Source organism: Hemiscyllium ocellatum, chromosome 12, assembly GCF_020745735.1.
Source record: "Hemiscyllium ocellatum isolate sHemOce1 chromosome 12, sHemOce1.pat.X.cur, whole genome shotgun sequence".
NCBI classification, from domain to species: Eukaryota; Metazoa; Chordata; class Chondrichthyes; order Orectolobiformes; family Hemiscylliidae; genus Hemiscyllium; species Hemiscyllium ocellatum.
This window is the reverse complement of record NC_083412.1, coordinates 28,502,602-28,526,497: the sequence shown is the minus strand read 5'-3', so window position 1 is coordinate 28,526,497 and position 23,896 is coordinate 28,502,602. Positions and strand designations below refer to the sequence as shown.

General features: G+C 40.9%; 1 protein-coding gene across 1 annotated transcript in view; it reads left to right on the top strand.

Annotated features, from left to right (window-relative positions):
* grpr (gastrin-releasing peptide receptor) overlaps positions 1 to 23,486 on the top strand; it is a 54,282-nt gene extending 30,796 nt beyond the window's left edge. The window contains exon 3 of the mRNA XM_060832960.1: positions 22,620 to 23,486. Coding sequence (XP_060688943.1) covers positions 22,620 to 23,018 — 399 coding nt within the window. The 3' untranslated portion in view covers positions 23,019 to 23,486. The remainder of the gene's footprint in view (positions 1 to 22,619) is intronic.
* The last annotated feature ends 410 nt before the right edge of the window (positions 23,487 to 23,896 follow it).

The following is a 23,896-nucleotide window of genomic DNA, read 5'->3' as shown; positions in this document are numbered from 1 at the left end:
GTGGATTTGGTGTTCAGTTGTGGCTGGGAGCCAAGAGAACTCCCTACCAGCTGGAACCTCAATCTCTGCAAACATGAGCCTACATGAACTTTACTCCATGATGTGTCAGTATTTTTTTTTAAATCAGCACAGTTGGTATTAGTTGAGATGCTAGTGTGTGTGCAATCTGTGTTGTTCCTGCTGTGGTGAGACCATTCTCACAGACCTGGACTCATCATTTCCACCTACCAACGTATGGATAGACAGCACCCAGTAACTGTGTTGCTGGAAAAGCGACCTGCTGTGCTTTTCAAGCAACACACTCTCAACTCTGATCTCCAGCATCTGCAGACCTCACTGTCTCCATAACACTGAGTAACTGGTGGGGCAATCGATTCAAGGCCGAGGAACACACTTCAGGGGTGGGGGGTCTGCCTGATGCTGTTTTTCCTCCCTGTGGTCTGAAGGGGTAGCAAGTGAGGCCTTCAATTTGATCTCAGCCGGTGGACGTCCCATCAGAAATTTAATGGTGCATTAGCAAAACCTGCTTCTGCAATGATGAAGCCGAGGAGCCAAATACACAGGCTCTGTTTTCTGGATGGCGAATGGATTTCAAAAGCCTCACAAAAAAATAACGGCGCAAACTTTAAAAGCCGGGCCTTTTAAGAGAGCTTGTGAGTTTGCTTTACATCAGTGAGCTCAAGACAACGGAAGTATCTCAGGCAGGCTCAGTGAAAAATCGTGCAGTGGGTTTAATAATCCGACGCAGCAGCCTGAGATCCTGAATCATCGCCTTGGTTAGTATTTAAATTCGCGCCGTGCTTTCTTCATCAGCTTGAACGATTTACGACAGCACCAGTCAACGGATCATTTCACAGCACATTCATTCCACCTGGGAGAAAACTCCCAACATCAGACGAAGTCAATCGCATGGATACGTTTCCTGTCAAGAAATCACAGCAGTCGGTAATCCGAACTGCCAGCTCTTCCACCCATGTGGCTGATGCCAGGGTTGAAATAACTAAAGATGGCAATAGGAACATTTTAAGTGGGAACAATATACACAGAAAGTATGAGGTTATTTAGCTGTGAGAAAATTGAACCAGTTTCAATGTGGCAGAAATGCCAATTACAATATTTATGGAAGAAAAATCATAGGTTTCACGATTCAGACGATCATTGTGAAACTACAGCAAAACCTTAATTGTCAAAATGGGATTGGTGACTGTAGGGTTGTATATACAGAGATTTAATCGTATGCTTTCTGGTATGCAATTATTTCATGTCAAGCAACAAAACCAGCAGGGCAGATTCAATATCTGCATATTCCAAATGTTAAAGTGAAGCTATATAACTATTATCTGATTCTCAGACCCACTTTCCTGCTCAATGCTGGGGATGTGGGAGTAGAAATTACCCTCAGCACTCTAAACACTGACAATCAAAATGAAATTGCAGAGAACTGAGCATGTCGCTGCATAATAGCCAGTCTAATCCATACCTTCAATGGAAAAAAGATACAAAAGTAGCTGCGAATCAGTGCTTTAGTGCCATACCACCAGGAAAGTTCAAATGATGCTAATCAGCAATTAGAATCAAAACAGCAAGCGGATACCAGAGTTTCAAATAGACATGTCTCTCAACATCTGTTTTAAAAAACTATTTCATGGGATGTGAGCATCACTGCTAGCATGTGTTGCCTGGTCCAAATTGCCCTTAAACTACGTAGACCATCTCAGAATCAATTACATTACTGAGGGTCTGCTGTCACATGTAAGTCAGATCAGTTAACAATGGCACAATTCCAGTCCTAAAGGACATTTGTGAACCAATTGGTTTTTACAATAATAGTTAGTTGGCTACTTTTACTGAAGCTAGAATTGTAGTCTAGATTTTTATAGTTTAGAATTAATTTCACCAATGACCCTATTGGAATTTGAACCCAGAGCCCCCAGCAACATTAACATGCACCACTGATTTACTAGCCTCACCATGTTACCACTATACCACTACCACCCTTCTCTGTTGCATTGCTTTCACTAAAATAATATACATACTGCTTCCCAATGTATGACTTTGTCCAATTTCCAGAACTGGTCTCCAATCTGCAATACATGTTTTATGCCCAGACAACATTTGGAAGAGGATCTCAATCTATCTGTAGATTTAGGTACTACAAAGAATTATAAAATATGGTCTAATATTTATTTGTTTTGTAATTCTATGGTAAAAAGGGCAAAGGAAAGGCAGATGCAATATAATGCAGTTAACTGTGAAGTAATGTACTTTGATAGGAACAACAGGGAGTAGCAATATATTCTACATCACAGAACAGCAGATTGACTACAGGAGGCCATTTGTCATATCATATCTGTAATAGCCCTCTAGGACCAATTTACCTAGTGCCACTGATCTGCCTTCATCTTGTAACATTCTTTTGAATAATCTAATTCTCTTTACAATGTCTCAATAGACCCTGTCTCCACTATATGTTTTCATCACGCATTCAAAATCCCCATCGCTTGCTATGTGAAAAGGGTTTTCCTCATATCATCATTGCATCTTTTGCCAAGTATCATAAATCCAATTCTTAATCCTTCAATCAACAGGCATTTTTTTTTCTGTACCTCACTCTATCCGGATGCTCCATAATTTTGAATACTTATATTAAATTTCCTTCCAACCTTCTCCTTAGGGAAAAAAATTCCCAATTTCTCCAATCTGTCAATGTAACTGAGGCTCCTAATAACTGGGAGCAGTTCTTGTGAATCTTTTCTACACTCTTTCTAATTCTTTCACATCTTCCTGGAAGTGTGGGTCCTACAGCTGTGTGCAAAGCTCCAATTGAGGCTGCACCAGTATTCTGTAGAAATCCAGCAAAATACCTTCGCTTTTACGTAGGTTGAAAGACCTGCAAAAGCTAAGGATGCTCAATTTATAAAATAGCAAATCTTTCAAGATGGTGGGCAAGTTTTTACAGCATGTTAAAAATAGAGGTGTTTGGCTATTTAGATAGGGCATTGATTGCAAAGCAAGGATGTCATATTAAATCTTTGGTTAAGCTTCAGTGGGACAATTGTGAATGAAAAATGTCAAGATATTGGAAAGAGTACAGAGGAGGAGGTTTGCCAAGTTGTTACTAGGGATGAAACAGTTCAGTTATGAAGAGAGGTTAGAGAAGGGGGCGGCACGGTGGCAAGCACTGCTGCCTCACAGCGCCTGAGACCCGGGTTCAATTCCCGACTCAGGCGACTGACTGTGTGGAGTTTGCACGTTCTCCCCGTGTCTGCGTGGGTTTCCTCCGGGTGCTCCAGTTTCCTCCCACAGTGCGGGTCAGGTGAATTGGCCATGCTAAATTGTCCGTAGTGTTAGGTAAGGGGTAAATGTAGGGGTATGGGTGGGTTGCGCTTCGGCGGGTCGGTGTGGACTTGTTGGGCCGAAGGGCCTGTTTCCACACTGTAAGTAATCTAATCGAGTAATCTAATCTAATCAGAAGCTGCTCTTGCACAGCTCTGAGGTGCTGATTCAAATATTGAAAATAACTTCTACCCTAAAGCATGGCTCAGTCATCTGAAAAGCATTAAATGTAATATTAAACTATAAATCGTGAACAACATCATTTTAAAAGTATCAATTTTTCTGATCATATTTGTGCACAAATTGACTGCTAAATTTTCTACATTGTAACATTGCATACTTCAAAAAGTACTTCCTTGGCAATAAAGTGCTTTGAGTTATCCTGAGGTAATGGAAGGTGCTTTAGAATTACAGGCTCCATCCTTTCTTTCCTCATAAAGCAATCATAATTACATATGAGGTGTATTTCTTGATGCTATTGTCTGTTATGTACAGCTTTCTGATTTATCTCATACAGTGGCATATTAATGTAAATTTTCTGAATCAGTGTTTTTGGAAGCAAGTTGTGTCTTCAGAAGATTTTTCTGATTGGGATTGTTTATGTTTGGTCACTAGGCCAGATGGATTATCAGCTGTAGCTGCAGGGTCCTGCACAGTCCCAGTACTTACATTTATCCAAAAAGTTTCAATTTAAGCCAGCACATTGTTGCAGCTAATAATGCCCATCTCCCTGAAGTCTGCAACAAAAAGAATCAAATACTGCGCAGAGCTCTTGTCACTGAATGGTGTGTCAAAATTAATTTCACTTTCTGAATGGAAGAATATTGAAGGGAACTCACATTGCAAGTCAATTCACACACTGCAAGGAACACTAGTTATCTAACTAAAGCAGCAGTGCTGCCCATTGTAAACTGCAGATTTACTGTTGAATGGGTTCATTAGGCATTCATTGTTAAATCCTCTGTACATTAGTTTGTAATCTAATGGTATGGGAATCTGTTCCAAATAGTGATCCTTATTGTGACTGAATTGGGTTGTCTGTATCTTGCAGACATGACTGCAGCCCATAGTAAAATCCTGCAGCTGAATGAGCGATCTCAATGGCAGCCCATAGTAAAAACAAGACCTTGCACAGAATGCTTTAAGTTAATGTGTGAACTAAGCCAATTTGAAATTTTCACAGCAGATACTGGCACACTATTCTAGTTAAAAAGATCAAGGATTATACAGCAAGAGCAGATGGGTGAAGTTGAAACATAAATCAACCATGATTGAACTGAATAACAGAACGATCATGAAAGGCTGAGTAACCTTCTCTTTCTTAACTGTTATCTTGTCTGCATTCAATGACACTGCAGCCAATATTACTGATAGTTCTTGCAAATTAACTTTGAAAATATCAAAATGCTGTGAATATTGAAAATAGCGGAGGCATAAATTAAACACAAAATATCATTGATAAGTGTAAACAATGACGCAAAATCTGAATGCCACTGTATGTGACAAAATAACTATACATAGTTTAAGCATTCCTATTGAGTTAATACACTTACAATTCGTGCAAAATGCTGAACACATTAGAAATCCATATTGTTTATAGCTAATCTTTTGAATGGATAAACCTACTCACAATAGATTCATATTTAAAATAAAATAACATAGCATCTGATACAAGCTACTGAAAGGGTTGACACCCTCATTGGTATTCTTGCTGAAGAGCTATTGGTGTAGGACAGCAAATCACAAACTCCTGAAGGTACAGCTCCTGACTGAGTCAATTAAATAAATACCTCCACAATTTCCTGGCCTGAATGCCAATTGTCATTGGAAAGACTAGAATAGGGGTTCAGCCTTTTGTAATGATCCCAGCAGATAGTAATGCTGGACAAATCTGATTCCAGAGTGAAACCTGGCCTGATAAATCAGAAACTATATTCTTGTAATTTGGTTACTATAGTGACCAATCACTGAACATATTCACATGAGGCTGCCAATGTACTTTAACAAACGAACATAAGCTTTTACATAAAAGAAAAATATCAATGTATATATGATAATTTGGAACAATTCATCATAAACAGCAAAAAGAATGATACACCCCTTTTTCTCAGTGATATCCTTTACAGACATCTAACCCCAATGAACCTCTGATCTTCACTTTAAAATTTCTTGCTAAACTGATGAGTTGCAGCATTTCCTTTCAGTAATTTGCAGCATAATCACCGATGGGATTCTGTCTCTTGCAGTCTCTCCCTGAGACACAAAGGCAGGCTAACCCGTCTCTGACTTTGATTATTTTGAGGCTGCTAACCAGTCTCAGGCCTCTTTCCACCACTGGTAGCCTGAAACCTTGCACAGACTAAAAACTGTTGATCTGCTGGAATGGATGTTATCTTCCTGACTCAATCTGCTTATGTATCAGGTCATTTGTCATCTTCTGTGGGTCACACAAATTCAAGTCATCAATAAGCACAACTAGCTCCCCAGGTAGCTGGCAGAATCATTTGGTTTTAGTCATATGCTTTATTGAAACAGTTATTATTGTTTCAAATGACCTTCTGGCCCTTTTCTTTGAGAAGATCAGAACTTGATAGCATTGGAAATCAAAACATCAGTAATTCTAGAATCCATGTTCCCAATAAAAATAACACATTCTAAACTTCCATCACATTTTAGGTATTCATATAATAGCATCACCACTGGCAATTTCTTAAATGTTATACCCTTCAAACTGTATTAAGTAAATTTGCAGGCTTCTTACCGTTTATCACTCATCTATTTCCTGCTCAGTCACTGGACCCTTCTGTCTTGCAACCTCCAATAACCCCACTGTGTGAACTGCTACATAATAACCTGCAGAGGGACTAACTAGAATTAAACATTCTGATTTCCAGATGTCGGTTAAGTTCATTAGTTGCAATGATTTGACAGTGAAGTAATGACAAGAGCTTCAAGTAATCCCAGATCAGATATTACATGGGCTCATTTCACAGTAAAGCTACTTCTGCTATCACTTACAACTTACATTGACCTTGACTACAGAATAATCCCCAATGCTGACCATGCTACATTCATTTTCCACAGAAGATATTCTTATCTAAAATGTGACTAAACTAAATTAATGGAAATTGTGACCAGCTTTGTGTTGTGAAGCAATGACAGCTCTTAATTCTGCCCTGACTTCTGTGAACTTACTTCATGTAGACCTCATACGGCTAGCAGAAAGAGATTTTCAATCTCCTCGGTGCAACTGCATTTCAATTGAGATCTCAGACATGAATGATCTTACTAACCTCCTTACTTTATACCCTATCAATTCTATCTCATTAGTGTTGTTGAGTACAATTCATTTTTCTTTCCGAATGAGATGGAATTACATTTGTGTGTACCGAAGTTACTAGTTTCTCCATTTGAACTGGGGCTCAGGATATGTTTCATCAGAGCTTTTCCTCAGGAGTTTAAATAGGCAAAGTATAATCTAAATGCAGCATGTATTGTGCACTCTCTGAAAGGGTGTGAATTTGATGGCTTAGCTGTCCCTTGCAGTTTTGTACTCTTATTATTTTAGGATATATGTTGGCTGTCAATTAGGGGGGAGAAAAAGATTCTACATAGTTGCCTAGAGTTTATCCCTTTCTGGCAAAATTGTGCTTTTCTACTTAAAATGACTGATTCCAAAAAATACTGCGGTCATACTGAGTTATCGGTAAATCCTTGGCTCAATTCATATGAATGCTCAGATTTGTTTGTAGATTTAACATTTCTGACACAGAGGTTTGGGTGACAGCAGTCTCTGTTGGGAGTTTGAATGCAGGGACTAGTGAACACGGAATATTACAGCACAGGAAGAGGCCCTTTGGCCAACCAAGACTATGCTGACACATGCTGCCTTTCTAAACTAAAAACCATTTGGCTCTACATGCTCCGTATCCCTCTATTCTCTGCCTATTCATATAGCTGTCAACATACCTCTTAAACATTGCTATTGCATCCACGTCCAACGCCTCCTCTGGCAGCACGTTCCAGGCATTTATCACCCTCTGTGTAACGAACCTACCTGTCACACCCCCTTTAACCTTAATGCCTCTTACAATTTTGTAAACATCTATCGGGTCGGCCCTCATCCTTCAAGTGAAAACCCTGAGTTTGTACAATCTCATATGAAAGCTAATACACGTCAAACCAGGCAACATCCTGCAAACAGCCTAGGTTAGAATCCCTTCAGTGTGGAAGCAGGCCAATCAACCCATCGAGTCTGCACTGACTCTCTGAAGGGCATCTCACCCAGACCCTACCCCTCTAATCACCATGGCAAATTCACCTAACTACGTAGCCCTGGACACAATGGACAATTTTCCATGGCCAGTCCACCTGACCTGTATATGTTTGGACTGTGGAGGAAACTAGAGCACCTGGAGGAAACCCACGCTGACACATGGAGAATGTGTAAACTCCAAATGGACAGTCACCCATAGCAGGAATCGAACCTGGGTCCCCAACGCTGTGAGGCAGCAGTGCTAAGCACTGAGCCACCATGCCACTTCTGTACCTGCTTCATTGCCTCCACATCCTCTGGGTAGACCAGAACTGTATGCAATATTCCAAACGTGGCCTAGTTCTATATAACTGCAACACGGCATGCCAGCTTTTATACCTTACGCCTTAACCGATACAGGCACACATACCATATGCCTTCTTGGCCACTTTAAGGGGATTTTGGACCGGAATCTCCCCCGTCCAAGTCCCGGTATTAAACAAGTCCCAGTCAATATAGGGAACTTAAAATTACTCACCACAACAATCCTGCTGTTTTAGATTTTTCCATAATGTCAACATATTTGTTCCTTGTTCCTCTATCACTCATTGGCTGTTGGGAAGCCTATAGTACAACCCCATTAAATGTTTGCAAATTTCCTATTCCTTAGCTTTATCATGTGACCTCACTGGATGATCCCTCCAAAGTGTCCCTCCTCAGACTAGCTGTTATATTCTTCCTTACCACAACAGAACTTCCTTATCTCTTTTACCTCTCTCTATCTTGCCTCAAACATCCAAGTCCCAGAAAGTGAAGCTGACAGACTTGTCCCGCTCTCAACCAAGTCTGTGTAATCATGACAACATTGTTGTTGCATGTATTACCCAAGCTTCATGTTCATCTACCTACTTGTCATAGTCCTCCCATTAAAGCAAATGCACTGCAGACTGTCAGTCCAGTCATATTCGGCAACTTCCCCATGCCTGTTCTTCCTCTTAATCTTACTGGCCCTGGTCTCTAAATCCTTCTTGATCAATTTACTTGCTGACCGATTGCAGTGATTCCTGCCCCCCTGTTACACTTGTTTATACCCTCTTGAGTGGCACCAGCAAGCCAGGATATTAGTGCCCATCCAGTTTAGGTGCAACCTGTCCTTCTTATACAGGTCCCACTTGCCCCAGAAGACAAGCCAATGTTCCACATACCTGACACTCTCCCTCCTACACAAACTCTGGATCTTGAAAAAAACAAGTTAACACAAAGCTACAGCGTTTGAGGTGAGAGCCTTATAATTTGTCTTTGTTGCTTGTGCCGTGAACTGCTTCCTGATTCCAAACATGAATGGCCTGGCTGTAATTTAGCATTGCACCTCCTCATTCTTGGTTGATTGACCAGAGAAAATGATCCACACAATGAAATAATCTTAACATTTTAAATGCCTATACTTAAAGGAGAACAAGTCAAGCATATGTAACCAGCCCTATTGTCATGTTTGAGCTGAATTTGTGCTGAAACCCCTGAGTTACAGTATCCAAGGCTGAATACTACCTGACAAAGCTTTCACAAAATTGAAGCATAATGCTGTCTCCTTTGTTTTGCAGCTCACTTGAAATAAAGGTTAACGTTCCAACAGCTTTTTTGATTATGTTTTATGTCTGAACAAGGACCTTTCATGGTTTGTTTACTGGGTCTCACAAAGTTTTGTTGCTTTGTCAACTGTAATCACAAAACATGCCCCACAAATTACTGAACTGAAGAATTTCATTTATTTTATGTCAGATTTAATATAACCTTGCAATCCTGGATATGGTTTTCCCAAAGGTAACAAGAGTCAAGTTTTCAATTGAAATTCTGCCCCACAGTTCCCCTGTTGACCCATTGCTTAAGTGCATGTTGGACAACTGAGACCTGAAGAGTGCTAAGATCAACCCCTGATCTCTGCTGAGTTACACAACTATAGCTACGAGGGCAGTAGAAATTCAATTTTGTCTTTACGCTCTCAGATAAAGGGAATACAATAAATCATGCAAGTTTCTGGACAGGTTTGTCAAAGGCATGCATGGGAGAAAGTCAGGGTGAGACTGTGATTGAGATAGTCCACCATGATTGAAAAGGCTGTCAAAACTCATTGCCTGAAGTCAAAGATGAATAGAGAACTTTCTGGCAAGTGCACTCGGAAAAAGGGAATACCTGTAAAACATAAATCTGCTGTTCCTGCTTTGGATTTCTCAAACCTTTATGGCAATTAACTTGTAAGTCAACAAGGGTCTTTCAAATATTCTTAAGCCAGTTGGTCATAGGTATGTTTAAAGCCTGTTTAGTATTTCCCCTATTATGTGAAGCTCCTTCAACTCTTCATAACTCTTCATCTTGTTCCTGTAATGTTGAGCATTTATGCTTAAACATTTAACATTCCCATAAGACTGTTTAGATAAAATACCTGGCTTTGTTTCTGTCTGACCAAGACATGGCTCAGTAAAGTTAAAACCAAAAGACCATAAGATCTAAAAGCAGAAGCAGTCCATTCAGCCCATCGAGTCTGCTATGCCATTCAATGAGATCATGGCTGATCTGATAATCCTCAGCTCCACTTTTACAGGGCTTAAACCCAGCCATGACAAAATATTACCAATACTAAAATGTAAAATTACTTGTACAACCCAAGTGCAGACACACAGTTGAACTAACCATGCCAAAATGCAAGCTACAGAGAAGAGGAGGTAAACTTTGGCCAAGTTACAACTCAATAAAATAGGAAAACTAAGCATTCATTGCATGTGACAATTGAAGGCTTTAGCCCTTTGCTGGCCATTTAAGATTGTAGCTGATGTGTTGTCCTTCTTCTGGAAATGTTGCTATGGCAACTGCAATCCTCCTTTAAAGGTTCGCTGGCCCCTTGCAAATATCATGGTACAATCAAATTCAGTGCCGTCTCTAATGTAGCCAGAGAGACCAGCTCTAGCATTTTCCGAGGTCTAACTGAGGTTCTGTCAGTACTTGACTTGTTTATGGCACAACCAAGGCATTCCGCAGAATATTCTTTCAGGCCATCATATTGATTGTTGTGCTCTTACTTGGTGATACCTGGATGACTGTTGTGGAGTCTTTGCAGGATCTCATTTCCCATTGATTTCAAAATCACCAATCTTTCATTGAAGAGTAACAAGTTGTCCACTATAATTAAGTGTTTGTGCTGCACATAATACTGTCTCAAGACAGAATGTGGTGGTTGTCCCTCAGTCTCTCCAAGCTCTCCATTTTTTTTCTCAATCTCCCAATGCTGTTATTTGCAAGCAAACTCCATCCTTATACTGAGTTGCTTGGATTTCAGCTGTTTTTTTATGTTGCTGGTTTGATTAAATGTTTGTAATTGAGGGGGAATAGTTAAGTGTTTGTTATCGTGGGGGATAATTAAGTGTTTGTTATTGTGGGGGAATATACTTCAATTTCAGAAAATGCACTGTAGAAATAGGAGCAAACTATTCAGGCTCTGTCATTCTGTTATATCATAGCTAATCATCCACATCAAATCCCCTCTCCTGCACTAACTCCTTATCTCTTGATGCTGTTAGTTTCCAGAAATCTATTGACTTCTATCAGGAACCTGCTCAGTGATTAAAATTTTACAGCCAAGAATTCCCCAGATTCACCACCCTCTGAGTGAAGAAATTCCTCATCACTTCAGTCTTAAATGGTCTGTCCCTTATTCTAAGATCATGCCTCCTGGTTTTAGGTTCATCCACGAAGGCAAACATCTTATCCCCATCCCAACAGTTTCACCTTGTAAGAATTTCGTAAATTTCAATGAGATCACCCCTCATTCTTCAAAACTGAAGGAAGTACACACCGTCTACTCAATCTCACTTCATATAACAATCCCACAGTGCCAGGGATTATCCTAACATACTACCTGCCTTCTGATCGCTCGCTGCATCCAGATGCTAAGTTTCTGTGACTGATGACCAAGGATGCTCAGGTTTGGCCAACACTTACATTTCCCAACTTCATACTATTTAAGAAATATTGTCTTTTTGTTTCGTTTTTCAAAGGGAATAATTTCACACTTACATTATATCCAATCTGACATGCTCTAGCCCATTTATTTTGCCTATGTAAGTGCTCTTGAAACTCCTTGCATCCTCCTCTTTGTTTCCACCAAGTTTGGTGTCACAAGTAAATTTGGAAATACCTTAATTGGTCTACACATTCAAATCTTTAGTTTTGATTGTGAACAGTTGTAGATTTGGCACTGATCCTTGTGGTGCCACATGGATAATAGCCTGCTATGATGAGAATGAATTATTTGTTTCTAACCTCTGCATTCTGTCCGTTGGCAAAATTTCAATCCACAGTAGGATACTCCCTCCCCCAACAATTCCATGCAATCAAATTTTATTTGCTAACCTTCTGCCTGGGAAGAAGTCTTTCTGGACGTCCAAATAAAACACAACAGCTGGTTCACCTTAATGAATGCTGCACGTGAGATCTTCCATAAACTCTAACAAGATTGTCAAACATGATTTTGCTTTTCGAAATTTTACCACTCTTTTCTAAATATCTGCTTATTACATACTTTATAATAGATTCTAACAGTTTCCCTATTGCTAATGTCAAACTAACAGATTCTCCATTCTCACTCTTCCTCCCTTCTCAATAGTGGTGTTACGTTTGCTAGTTTCTTGTCTGAAAAACAAGAAGAAATAGGAACAGAACTAGGCTGTTTGGCCCCTTAACTCTGCTCCACAATTTGATAGAATTGTGGTTGATCTGACCTTCCTCATGTTCACTTTCCTGGCCTTTCCCCATGATCCTTGATTCCCCTACTGATTAAGAAGCTATCTAAATTAGCCTTAAGTATCTGTGAAGAATTTCCTCCCCCACCACAGCTCTCTGTGGCAAAGAATGGCAGAAACTCTCAACTTTCTCAGAGAAGAAATTCCTCCTTACCTCAGTCTTAAATTGGTTATTCTGAAGTGATGCCTTCTGGCCTTAGACTTTCCCAGTGTTTACCTTGTCAAGCTCGTTAAGAATCCTGTACGTTCCAATCAGAGTACCTTTCATTCTTTTAACTCCAGAGAGTACAGTCCCAACCTGCTTAGACTTTGCTCATAAGACAGTCCATCCATAATGGGGATCAACCTAGTGAAGTTTCTCTGAACAGCCTTCAATGAAATACTATCTTTTCTTTAATAAGGGGACGAAAACTTCTCCAGATGTAGTCTTACCAGTATCTTGTACAGTTGCAGTAGGATTTCTCTACTCTTATGCTCCAAACCCCTTGAAATAAAAGCCAATATTCCATTTGCCTTCCTTATTACCTGCTGTAAGTTTATGCTAGCTTTCTCTGTTTCATGTACAAATACCTCAAAGTCCCTTTGCATTGCAGCTTCCTGCAGTTTTTCTTCATTTATGTAATACTGTTCTTTTAATCTCCATTCCACAATGGAAATTTTCAGATTTTCCATTTACCAACTTTTTGTCTACTTACTGAACCTATCACCGTCTCTCTGTGAACTGTATGTATCCTTCCCACAACTTGCCTTTCCACCTATTTTTGTGTCGTTTGCAAATTTGGCTTCAGTACGTTTGCTTTCTTCCTCTAAGTCATTGATATGTATTGTAAATAATTGGTGTCCCACTTTGACCTCTGTGGAACCCCACTGGTTACAGGATGTCATCCTGAACAAGAACCCTTTATCCCTACTCGCTGTTTCTTGCCTATGAGCCAATTTTCTTTCCACACCAATATATCACACCCAACACTGTGGACCCTTACAGTATGACTTCACCTTTTGTGAGGTACTTTGTCAAATGCCTTCTTGAAGTTCAACACACCTACTCAGTCCCCTCGATCCATTCTGATTGAGACTTTCTCAAAAAGCTTTAATAAATTCGTCAGGCGTGACTTCACTTTCATGAAGCAATACTGATTCTGCTTAATTAGGTTGCGATTTTCCAAATGTTCTGCTATGACTTCCTTAATAATAGAGTCCAATACTTTTACAAATATGGATATTAGGTTAATCGGCCTACAGTTACCCGCTTTTTGCCTGCCTTCCTTTTTAATTAAGGGTGTCAAATTGGCAGTATTCCATTCCTCTGCTACTTCTCCAGAATCCAAGGATATTTGGAAAATTACAACAAATGTATCCATTATCTGCGTAGCTGCCTCTTTTAGGATTACCAGATGTAAGCCAGTAGTCTGCAGGAACTTTTCCAGAGTCTACAGAAATTTAGAATCTACGGAATTAAGTTGCTGTGTAACCTCGTCAATTTTATTTCTTGACAAGAGTATCTGCTGTTGGTTGCATCTTAGAAAAAAGAACAAGGAACATTGCAGCACAGGAACAGGTCCTTCAGCCCTACAAGCCTGTGCCAATCCAGATCCTCTATCTTAACATGTCACTTATTTTCTAAGGATCTGTATCCCTCTGCTCCATATCCATTCAGGTATCTGTCTAGATACATCTTAAATGATGCTATCATGCCTACTTCTACCATCGCTGCTGGCGTTCCAGGCACCCACCACCCTCTGTGTAAAGAACTGTCCATGCATACCTCACTTAAACTTTTCCCCTCTCACATTGAACTCGTGATCCCCATTAATTGAGTCCCCTACTCTGGAAAAAATGCTACTTGCTATCCACCCTGTCTGTACCTATCAAAATTTTTTAGACCTCAGTCAGATCCCCTCTCAACCTCCATCTTTCTAATGAAAATACTCTTACTTTACTCAACCTCTCTTCATAGCTAGGGCCCTCCCTACCAGGCCACATCCTGGTGAAGCTCTTCTGAAGCATCCACATCCTTTTGGGTTCAGGAGTTCGGGGGTGGTGGGGGGGCTGGGGTTGATGGGGAGAGTGGCAACCCTCAAGTACCTTCCCCTGCAACTGGAAAACATGCAAAACCTGCCAGTACACCACCCCCCTCACCTCCATCCAGGTCCCCAAACAGTCCTTCCAGGCGAGACAGAGATTCCCCTGCCTCTCCTCCAATCTAGTTTACTGCATTGGGTGCTCCCGTTACGGCCTTCTGTACATCTGGAAGACCAAACATAAACTTATGGAATGGTTCATCAAGAATCTCAGGCCAACCGGACCTCCCAGCCACCGCCCATTTTAATTCCCCTTCCCACTCTCTGTCCCACATGACCATCCTTGGCCTCCTCCATTGCCACAATAAACCCAACTGCAAATTGGAGGAACAACACCTCATCTTCCACCTGCCTACAGTCCGGAGTACTCAATATTGCGTCTCCATTTTCAAATAACCTCCCTTCCCATCCCAGACTACCTTGCCAGCAAATTCTTCTTTCTTCCACTCCTCCCTGCCACCAACCAAATTCAGTCCTCCTGTTGACCAACACAGTCATACCCTGTACCTGCCTTCACCTATTGCCCACCTCACCACCCTGCCTCTGTCTCCCCCTTTATCTGCAGCTCCCCCTACACCCACCCCATTCCTGAAAAAGGGTTACACATGAAACATCGACTTCTCTACTTCCTGTTGCTGCCTGGCTTGTTGTGTTCTTCCAGTCTCCTGCCATGCTCAATTAGACATATTAGATCATAGTGTGCTGAAACTTTGAAGGGAATGCACATTAGTTTAATCTTCTTAAATGCCTTTCACTTGTTCTATTCCCCAATTTCTTCAATAAGTTCTATTGTTCTATTCCCCAATTTATTTAATAGATCTTGTAGTGGCTCATTAATGGTTAGTAAGTTTGATATGAACTTTGATACTTGGTTGACTATATCACATGGACTACAGGGAGAACTAACCATTTGAATACAGAACAGGCTCGATGATAGAAGACAGAGGGTGGTGGTGGAGGGTTGCTTTTCAGACTGGAGGCCTGTGACCAGTGGTGTGCCACAAGGATCGGTGCTGGGTCCATTGCTTTTTGTAATTTATATAACTGTTTTGAATGTGAACATAGGAGGTTTGGTTAGTCTGTTTGCAGATGGTACCAAAAGTAAAGCTGTAGTATACAGCAAAGAAAGTTATCTCAGAGTACAATGGGATCTTGATCAGATGGCCCAATGACTGAGGAGTGGCAGTTGGAGTTTAATTTGGATAAATATAATGTGCTTCATTTTGGAAAGGCAAAACATACACTTAATGGTAAGGTGTGGGGAGTGTTGCCGAACAAAAAGATCTTGCAGGTTTATAGCTCCTTTAAAGTGGAGTCCCAGTTAGATAAGATAGTGAAGAAGGTGTTTGGTATGCTTTCCTTTATTGGTCAGTGCATTGAATATAGGAGTTGGGAGGTCATGTTGCAGCTGTACAGGACATTGGTTAGGCTATGTTTGGAATACTGTGTGCAATTATGGTCTCCCTGCTATAGGAAGGATGTTATGAAACTTGAAAGGGTTCAGAAAAGATTTACAAGGATGTTGCCAGAGTTGGAAGATTTGAGCTACAGGGAGAGGTTGAACAGGCTGGGGCTGTTTTCCCTGGAGCATCGGAAGCTAAGGGATGACCTGATAGAGGTTTATAAAATCATGACGGACATGGATAGGATAAATAAACAAAGTGTTTTCCCTGGGGTTGGGGAGTCCAGAACTAGAGGGCATAGGTTTAGGGTGAGAGGGGAAAGATATAAAAGAGACCTAAGGGCAATTTTTTCACTCAGAGGGTTGTACGTGTATGCAATGAGCTGTCAGAGGATGTGGTGGAGGCTGGTACAATTGCAACATTTAAAAGGCATCTGGATGGGTATATGGATAGGAAGGATTTAGAGGGACTAGATTACTTTAAATTATCAAGTCGGCATGGACGAGTTGGACTAAAGGGTCGATTTCTGTGTTGTACATCTTTATGACTATGACTGTGTCAAGGAATCTCAGTATGTTGTAATATATCGAGGCTGTGCACACTCCTAAATTAGAATTTGAATTGCTTGGGGGCCACCTTGTTGCTGAATAAGGTACCCCAAGAAATGGTTTAGTGCTCTTGTCAAATTTCCATTTCGCATTCACAGTAAGTCCAGCTTTCTGTCTTGCCCTTCTGTTTCGTAGACCCATTGCCCACCATGCTCTTCCTTAGTAGCACCATGGATAATCACATTAACCATATGGCAAATTACTCCTCCTCTGTCTTCAAGAATGTTGGATATTGTGAATCGGAAAATATCTGGTGCTGAAGAAGTGTCAAGTGAAAATTGATTTTGGAAAAATCAACCAAAGTGAAGTGCTGAATGTGATCAACAATCATGATGTTTGATCAAGTGGTGTATGTTATAACAAGTCTGAATCCATTTTGTGCACAAGTGTTTTGTTTATGTAATCAGTTACTGTGGTCTGTGCAATCCATACCGCTGCTCATCAGATTGTATGGGCAATTTCTCACTGTATGGTAGATTTTCTACTGCCATCCTCTTTCAGAATAGGATCTACAATAAAACAGAACAGTAGGTGATAGAGAAACTCAACATGTCTGGCAGCAACTATGGTGAGAGAACAGAGTTAATGTTTCGAGTCTGATATAACTGTTCTTCAAAACTGAAAGGAGTTGGAACATCATGGTTTTCCATGCTTTTGGCAGAGGGGTAGGAAGCTTGAGTGCAAAAGATAGTAAACATGCCCACAGTGAAAGACAAAGGGACTGATAGCAATGCAAAAGAAGAAGTAAGGATAGTGTTATGATCAAAGTGGTGAACGGCGATCATACTTTAGAGTTGGTGAACACAATGTTGAACACCGAAGGCTGTAAAAATACTGAGCAGAACATGAGACTTGTTCCTCCAGCTTTGGCTGAGTTTTGTTGAAACCCTGTAGCAGACCAATGATAGAAATGTTAGCATGGAATTAAGAAGGTTTATTGAAATGGCAAGCAACTCAAAGGCTGGGGTCATTCTTATGATCAGAGCGGACCAGTTTGACAAAGCTGTCTGCATTGGATCTCACCAGTGTAAAGAGACCACATTGTGAGCAGCAAATACATTAGGCTAGATTGAAAGAAGTACAAGGAAAATGCTGCTTCAACTGGAAAATGTGTTTGGGGTCGTGGACAGTGAGGAGGGAGGAGATGAAAGGGCAAGTGTTAAGATCTGCTTGGTCTAGTGTGGTGGAGGTAAATGACTTGGTAGTCTCATGAGAAGAGGATATTGTCCTAAAGAAGATGTGCTTTATTGCGTGTTAGCAACTATGAACAAGTTACATTGATGTGACAGATATTGTTACAGAGTGTATGAGAAGGGCCCAGATGCTAAATCTTACACCTTCAAGTTCCAAAGCTAATCTCTCTTCCAATTCCTCAGAGATATCAATCGCTTCTTTTATCCCATGGTGAGATATGACTTCATATGCTGTGCTCCCAGTTATATACAGAAGTGTATTTACTTGTTCAGCTTCTGGTTTAGTATCTAATTGGAAGCTATTTTGTATCTTAAGAAATGTTTTCTCAAAGATTTGTACAACTTTATGTTATATTTGATCTATTTTTGAAGTTAAATCTTCCTGGCAATATTATTTCTGATATCATGCCTCCTGATGTGATCATTTATTTTCTTAGCTTCAGAGGCTTTTAACTTTGCAGTAATTTTGCAGAATGTCTGTATAACTACCACAATGCTCCTTCACACAGACCCTCAAACACACACGCTCTCACCTTCTCATGTACATGTAGTATATGATTATACAGTATTTTTGTGGTCAAAACGAATGATTCCTGGTTTCTGCAGATAAAACCAAGGATTTTTGGCTTTTCCATGGCTTCTCTGGATGAATCTTGACAATCTTGCACTTAATGACTGATACGCTTTTCTTTAAAGCTTCACTTGATTAATCCCGCTTCTTGTGCCTTTAGTAACTTATTGCCATTCTAAATACATTTCCAGTAAAAGACTGCTGCTATTTGCAGCTTTATAAGATGAACCCTATTTCTTTATTTGTTTTTCATGGAGAATCCCATTGACAGTGAATTGAATAATGCCTTGACTGCATTTTTATAATGCAGCCTTCACCTCCATAGTTTGCCATCTTACTCCTTTCATTGAACTTTGTCTTCTTCGGCTTCTAAAATGCTCCTTACCATGTTAATTCTAGGTCTGTGATCTAGTTTTGAATTGCTTTTTTCCCGGTAGATTTCCCTTCTGCAATCGTGCCATTAAGATGGCAATATTTGATCTGAACTGAGACCACCTGTCTTTATTTTTTGCTTCTCTGCATCTCTCCAAAGAAACTGGCAGAACTGCTGAGTTTCTCCTGCATTTGTGTTTTATTTCAGATCCAAGGCATCAACTGTATTTTCATTAGTCGGTAGGTGACTAATATTACACCTCCAGGGAATACCAAACACTCTCCTCCTGCTGCTGCTGCTGCTTTTACCACTGATTGTAGATTCTGTCTTGTTGAATTTTACCACTAGACTGTGCTCTGTCAGGTTCATGACTGGCCAGCTCTTCCAAATCCTGACTGTCTGCACAAAATGCCTTCTTAAACTTGTGAGTGAAGAAATCTCAAGCCCTACACTGTTGCCAGTGGGAGACAGCTAAATGATATCCTCCACTTGCCACTAAGTTATAAAAGCAATCCTCTTTGCTGTTCACTGTGTTGGATAAGCTCTCTATGGGGCAGATTTGCTCCCAAAATCTACATCAGAGTAGGAATCTATGGGGGGGTGTTTGGTCTACCATGATAAAGGAATATCACTTGGCAATCTAATAAGAGAAGGCTTATGTCTGAAACATGTCGTTATAGATTAGATTACTTACAGTGTGGAAACAGACCCTTCGGCCCAACAAGTCCACACCGACCCGCCGAAGCGCAACCCACCCATACCCCTACATTTACCCCTCACCTAACACTACGGGCAATTTAGCATGGCCAATTCGCCTGACCCACACATCTTTGTGACTGTGGGAGGAAACAGGAGCACCCAGAGGAAACCCACGCAGACATGGGGAGAACGTGCAAACTCCACACAGTCAGTCGCCTGAGTCGAGAATTGAACCCGGGTCTCAGGCGCTGTGAGGCAGCAGTGCTAACCACTGTGCCACCGTGCCGATAGCAACTATTTATGCTACACTAATGTGATAGACATTGTTATAAGGACTATGAGGAAGATTCAAATGGTAGATCTTAAAGCTCCTTTGAGATTCCACACAGTTCTCCCCGTAAGTCCATATAACATCATTAATAGTGAGGGGTTTCTAAGGCTCTCACCAACATTAACCTTGTCAGAGCCTTACACCCTAAACAAGAAAAGATTGGTTTATATCAATCTCTTACTGCATCTTAACTGCAAATACTGATAATGGATTAACTACTGTAAAATTATGCTGAAACATCATCCTTTCATGAACAGTATTTATTTTGGCATCTGATATCTTTCTTCTATGTTCAATAAGATTGAAAGAACCTCATAATCCAGACAGAACAAGCTGTACCCTGTGAGGTGATGTACCGGAAAGAAAAACACTCAACTTTTTAAATATGACTCTTAGTTAATAAATGTCACGAGTGAAACCAAAAGACCAGTTGAACAAATCTACAGATATTTTTAAATGGAGCAATAAAGTAATTGACTCATGCATTCAAAATTTAAAGATATTTTATTCATTATTTAATCACGGCCACAGTAAGTTCTGTTTTGAGAGGGAAGACATGAGAATGCAATTAGAATGCTCAGTGGAATGTGGGAACGGGATCTTCCTCTAAATGTCATGGATATACTCAGTACAAATTAAAACTGGTCACTTTGATAATTCATACCGTGTCTAATTGAATTTTCAAGTACCATTTGGACCCTTGAATGGATTACTATGGTTTCAACTATGAGGCAAATTCCCCTGAGGGAATTCAAACACCTTCAGGTGAAAACAATAGTGTTCTCTTTTCCACGTTTCATTAAATCTTAGAATCAAGAATTGTACTGTATAGAAGGACACCAGTTAGCCCATTGAATCTATGCCAGCTCTTTAAAATAGCATCTCGTCCTACTTCTCAAATGCTTTCCAGATTCTCTGCAAGTATTTTTCTTTCAGGTTCCCTTTCAAAAGCGACTAATTATCTGTTTCCAGAATAATATTACAATCCACATCCAAATCCACACATTGAGTAAAAGCCCTTTTTTCCCTGTCGCCTCTATTTTATTAGCCAAACACTTTATATCCCAGACTTCTGGTTCATCATTATTAAGCTTTAGGCAACAATTTCTCTTTATTCAGTCTATTTAAATGCTTCATGATGTTAAGTTCAATCAAATCTCCTCAGCCTTCTCTCCTCAAAGTAGCAGGTAGAGCTGAGGATCAGTGGTGTAGGCCTCTTTTCAAGGGACCTGTTGGGTGTCAGCCATGATTGCATAAGCAAAAAAGAGGCGATTATTGATCTTAAGAAGGATCAAAGCCTCTGTCAGTTAAGAATGAGCTAACTCTGGCATTAATGGGAGATCAGCACAGTACAGTGCACTGAAGCTTATTGAGGTTGGTTGGACATTGAGATGTCCCCATTCCCACATGGTCATGCTCTTCAAATTGACTCGGATGCTGCCTGTCCTGCTGTGTTTTTCCAGCACCACATTTTTCAACTCTTCAAATCGAGCACTTTCTCCTCAAAAGGAGTGAGGATCCTTTTGTCCAAATGCAATCACTAACCATCCACCTCCCCCCACCAGCACAGTCTGGTAGAAGGTCAGTTTTCTTTGAAATCAGGCAAAGGAAGGGGTGGAGCATGATGGAAGTAGATGGAAACACAGTTAGTGGTGATACAGGAGGAACAAGAGAGGAGTCGCCAGTGAATAAGCTGGAATCACGAAGGGTGGGAAGAGTTGATAGCTCAAGAAAGAAGATGGGTCAGAGCCATTGAGTGGAAATGATTAATGCAATAGCAGAAGTTGCAGACAATGAGCTTTGGTGAGAGGAGTGTGCAGAGGCAGAGTTAGAGTGAGTGGTTACCCTGTGAATATCAGGGAGCCAGGAGAAAATGGTGATACCCACCCTTGCAAAACACAGTCGGTGATTGTACATTTTCCTGCATAGCTGTGCATTCTGTTTAAGCTGGGACATAACACTGACGCAGGCCTCGATCTGGATCCAGCCTGGCTGGGTCTGCTGCTGTGGCCTCCTTTAACAGTCAGCAGAAAAAGGGCTAACCCTCCCCTCCAGCTCCTCTGTACATCAGCACATCCAGAATCCCTGAGTATCCTGCTTTTTTGGGCCATCTCCTCAGTGATTATAGGTCAGGCACCAGAGCCTGTGAAGGGTGGGGTTACAGTTCCCGGCTTACAGTCTGAAGCGGTCAGCAGCTGGTCTTTCAATCTGACTGCAACTAGGAGGTGTGAAAGCTAGGAGGGACCAACAACAATGAGTACCTCCACCTGTCCTGCTTCATGATGCCATGGGGCAGACACCAAAGAGCCTTTTGTTGTGTGGAGAACAGAAAACTGCTTGATAAAATTGTTCTGAGCCATACTGGACTGGACCCTGTGACGTTCACTCACAATATCACTTTACCTGCGGATGGAAAAACGTCACATCTTGTTTTTGTGTTCCTTCCTCTGCTAAGCTGCGAACTCATTTCTTGCAGGGCTACGTTTTAAAAAGTGATCAGCACAGAATGTCTATTAGGTTTAGAATGTTGGAACTGGACTTGTAAACACCTAAAGGAACAGGTATGATTATGGAAACTCATGCCAAGTCTCTACAGTCACCTAGTGGACAAAAATAGTGGCCGTGTTGCAGAGTAAAATCCAAAGTTAATGGTAGGGCACTAGCAGTCTGCTGCATGCTACCCATAAAGAAACAAGTAGGCAGTTCACATTCAGTAAATCCACTTCTGCCAGTTTCTCAACAAAGGTCCATTCTCTGAGAGAATTAAGTCTCTCAGGTGACAACAAGGTCTGTCGAAACAATGTGTCTGATGAACTGATTATCATTATTTTCTTCCAGGCACCTTTGTGATTTATCCCAGTCTTTTTATCCAGATTGAATCAATTAGATTTGATCCGTTTTGAGTGCTCATTACAAGCTTTAAGTGTTGCTGTTGCTTTCGAAAGTTTCAATCTTCCCGTTTTCTTTCTTTGACAGATGGAATCCAGGAAAAGACTTGCAAAGACAGTGCTGGTGTTTGTGGGTTTCTTCGCTGTGAGCTGGCTCCCCAGTCACATCATCTACCTGTACCGCTCCTACCATTACAGGCAGGTGGACACCTCCTTGGCGCATTTGATTGGCAGCATCTGTGCCAGGATTCTTGCTTTCAGCAACTCCTGTGTTAACCCCTTCGCCCTCTACCTGCTGAGCAAGACCTTCCGAAAGCAATTCAACAACAACCTGTTCTGCTGCCGGAGCCACCTCCTCATACGCTCGACCAGCATGGGCAGGAGTACCACAGCTTCACGGATGACATCACTCAAAAGCACAAACCACTCCGTGGCAAGCTTCAGCCTCATCAATGGGAAGTTTGTTCAGCAGGAAGGTTACGTATAGGAGTGCCGCTTGGCACCAGTAGACAATGTACATTCCGCACTTTTTTCAGCAATCACAATCATGCCCGGGGGGTCTCGGTCTCAGAGAAAAGAACGTAAGCGAGAGTGACGTGGGTTGGTGAGAGAAATTCAGAGTTCACGGAGCAAGGGTGTAAGCTGTGATTTTGTTAAGTAAATACGAGGCTCAGATTAAAATGTGTCTTTTAAGATGTTGGAAACAATCTTGACATTCAGCAGGCCCTCTGTATTTAGCAGGGCAGCCATCAGGGACGTTAATGGTGTACCAAAGATATGCCACAAAAGGTTGTGGTTTGTCAGACATGGTCTCAGGGCAGCTTATGGTAGACAGTAAACAAAAGCAGTGTGATGAGAGGTGTGCTTACAGATGGAGAATTTTGTTTTCTGTCAGAAATAGGCTGTAAATAATGTGTGTTATATCGAAGATCAAAAAATATGTTAGAGAGGTGCGTTATACCTAAGACTGTGGTATATAAGATACCTATAATTAAACTGGAGGATGTGGTAGCACAGTATTCTGTGAGATCACTACCTACTCATATGACCGTGTAGTGGGTTGTAGATTGGCACTTGTAGACCTACACTGAGATTCTGAATCAAATTGAGCAGTGGTCAAATGTTGCCCCAAATGAGAAAGAATTTAGTGATCACGATGGACCATTGGTTGATGTTTTCCCAAGACAAAGGGGAAGAAGAGTGAAAATAAATTAAATAGGAGAGAAAATAAAATCAATTTTATTACCCAAGTGGCTGTAATATTTACAGGTCTTGATCTCAATCCAACTACTCCTTGAAAGTGACCTTGCATGGACCCTTAGTAAGGAAAGGATTGGAATAAACTAGTATGGTCACTACAGTCAT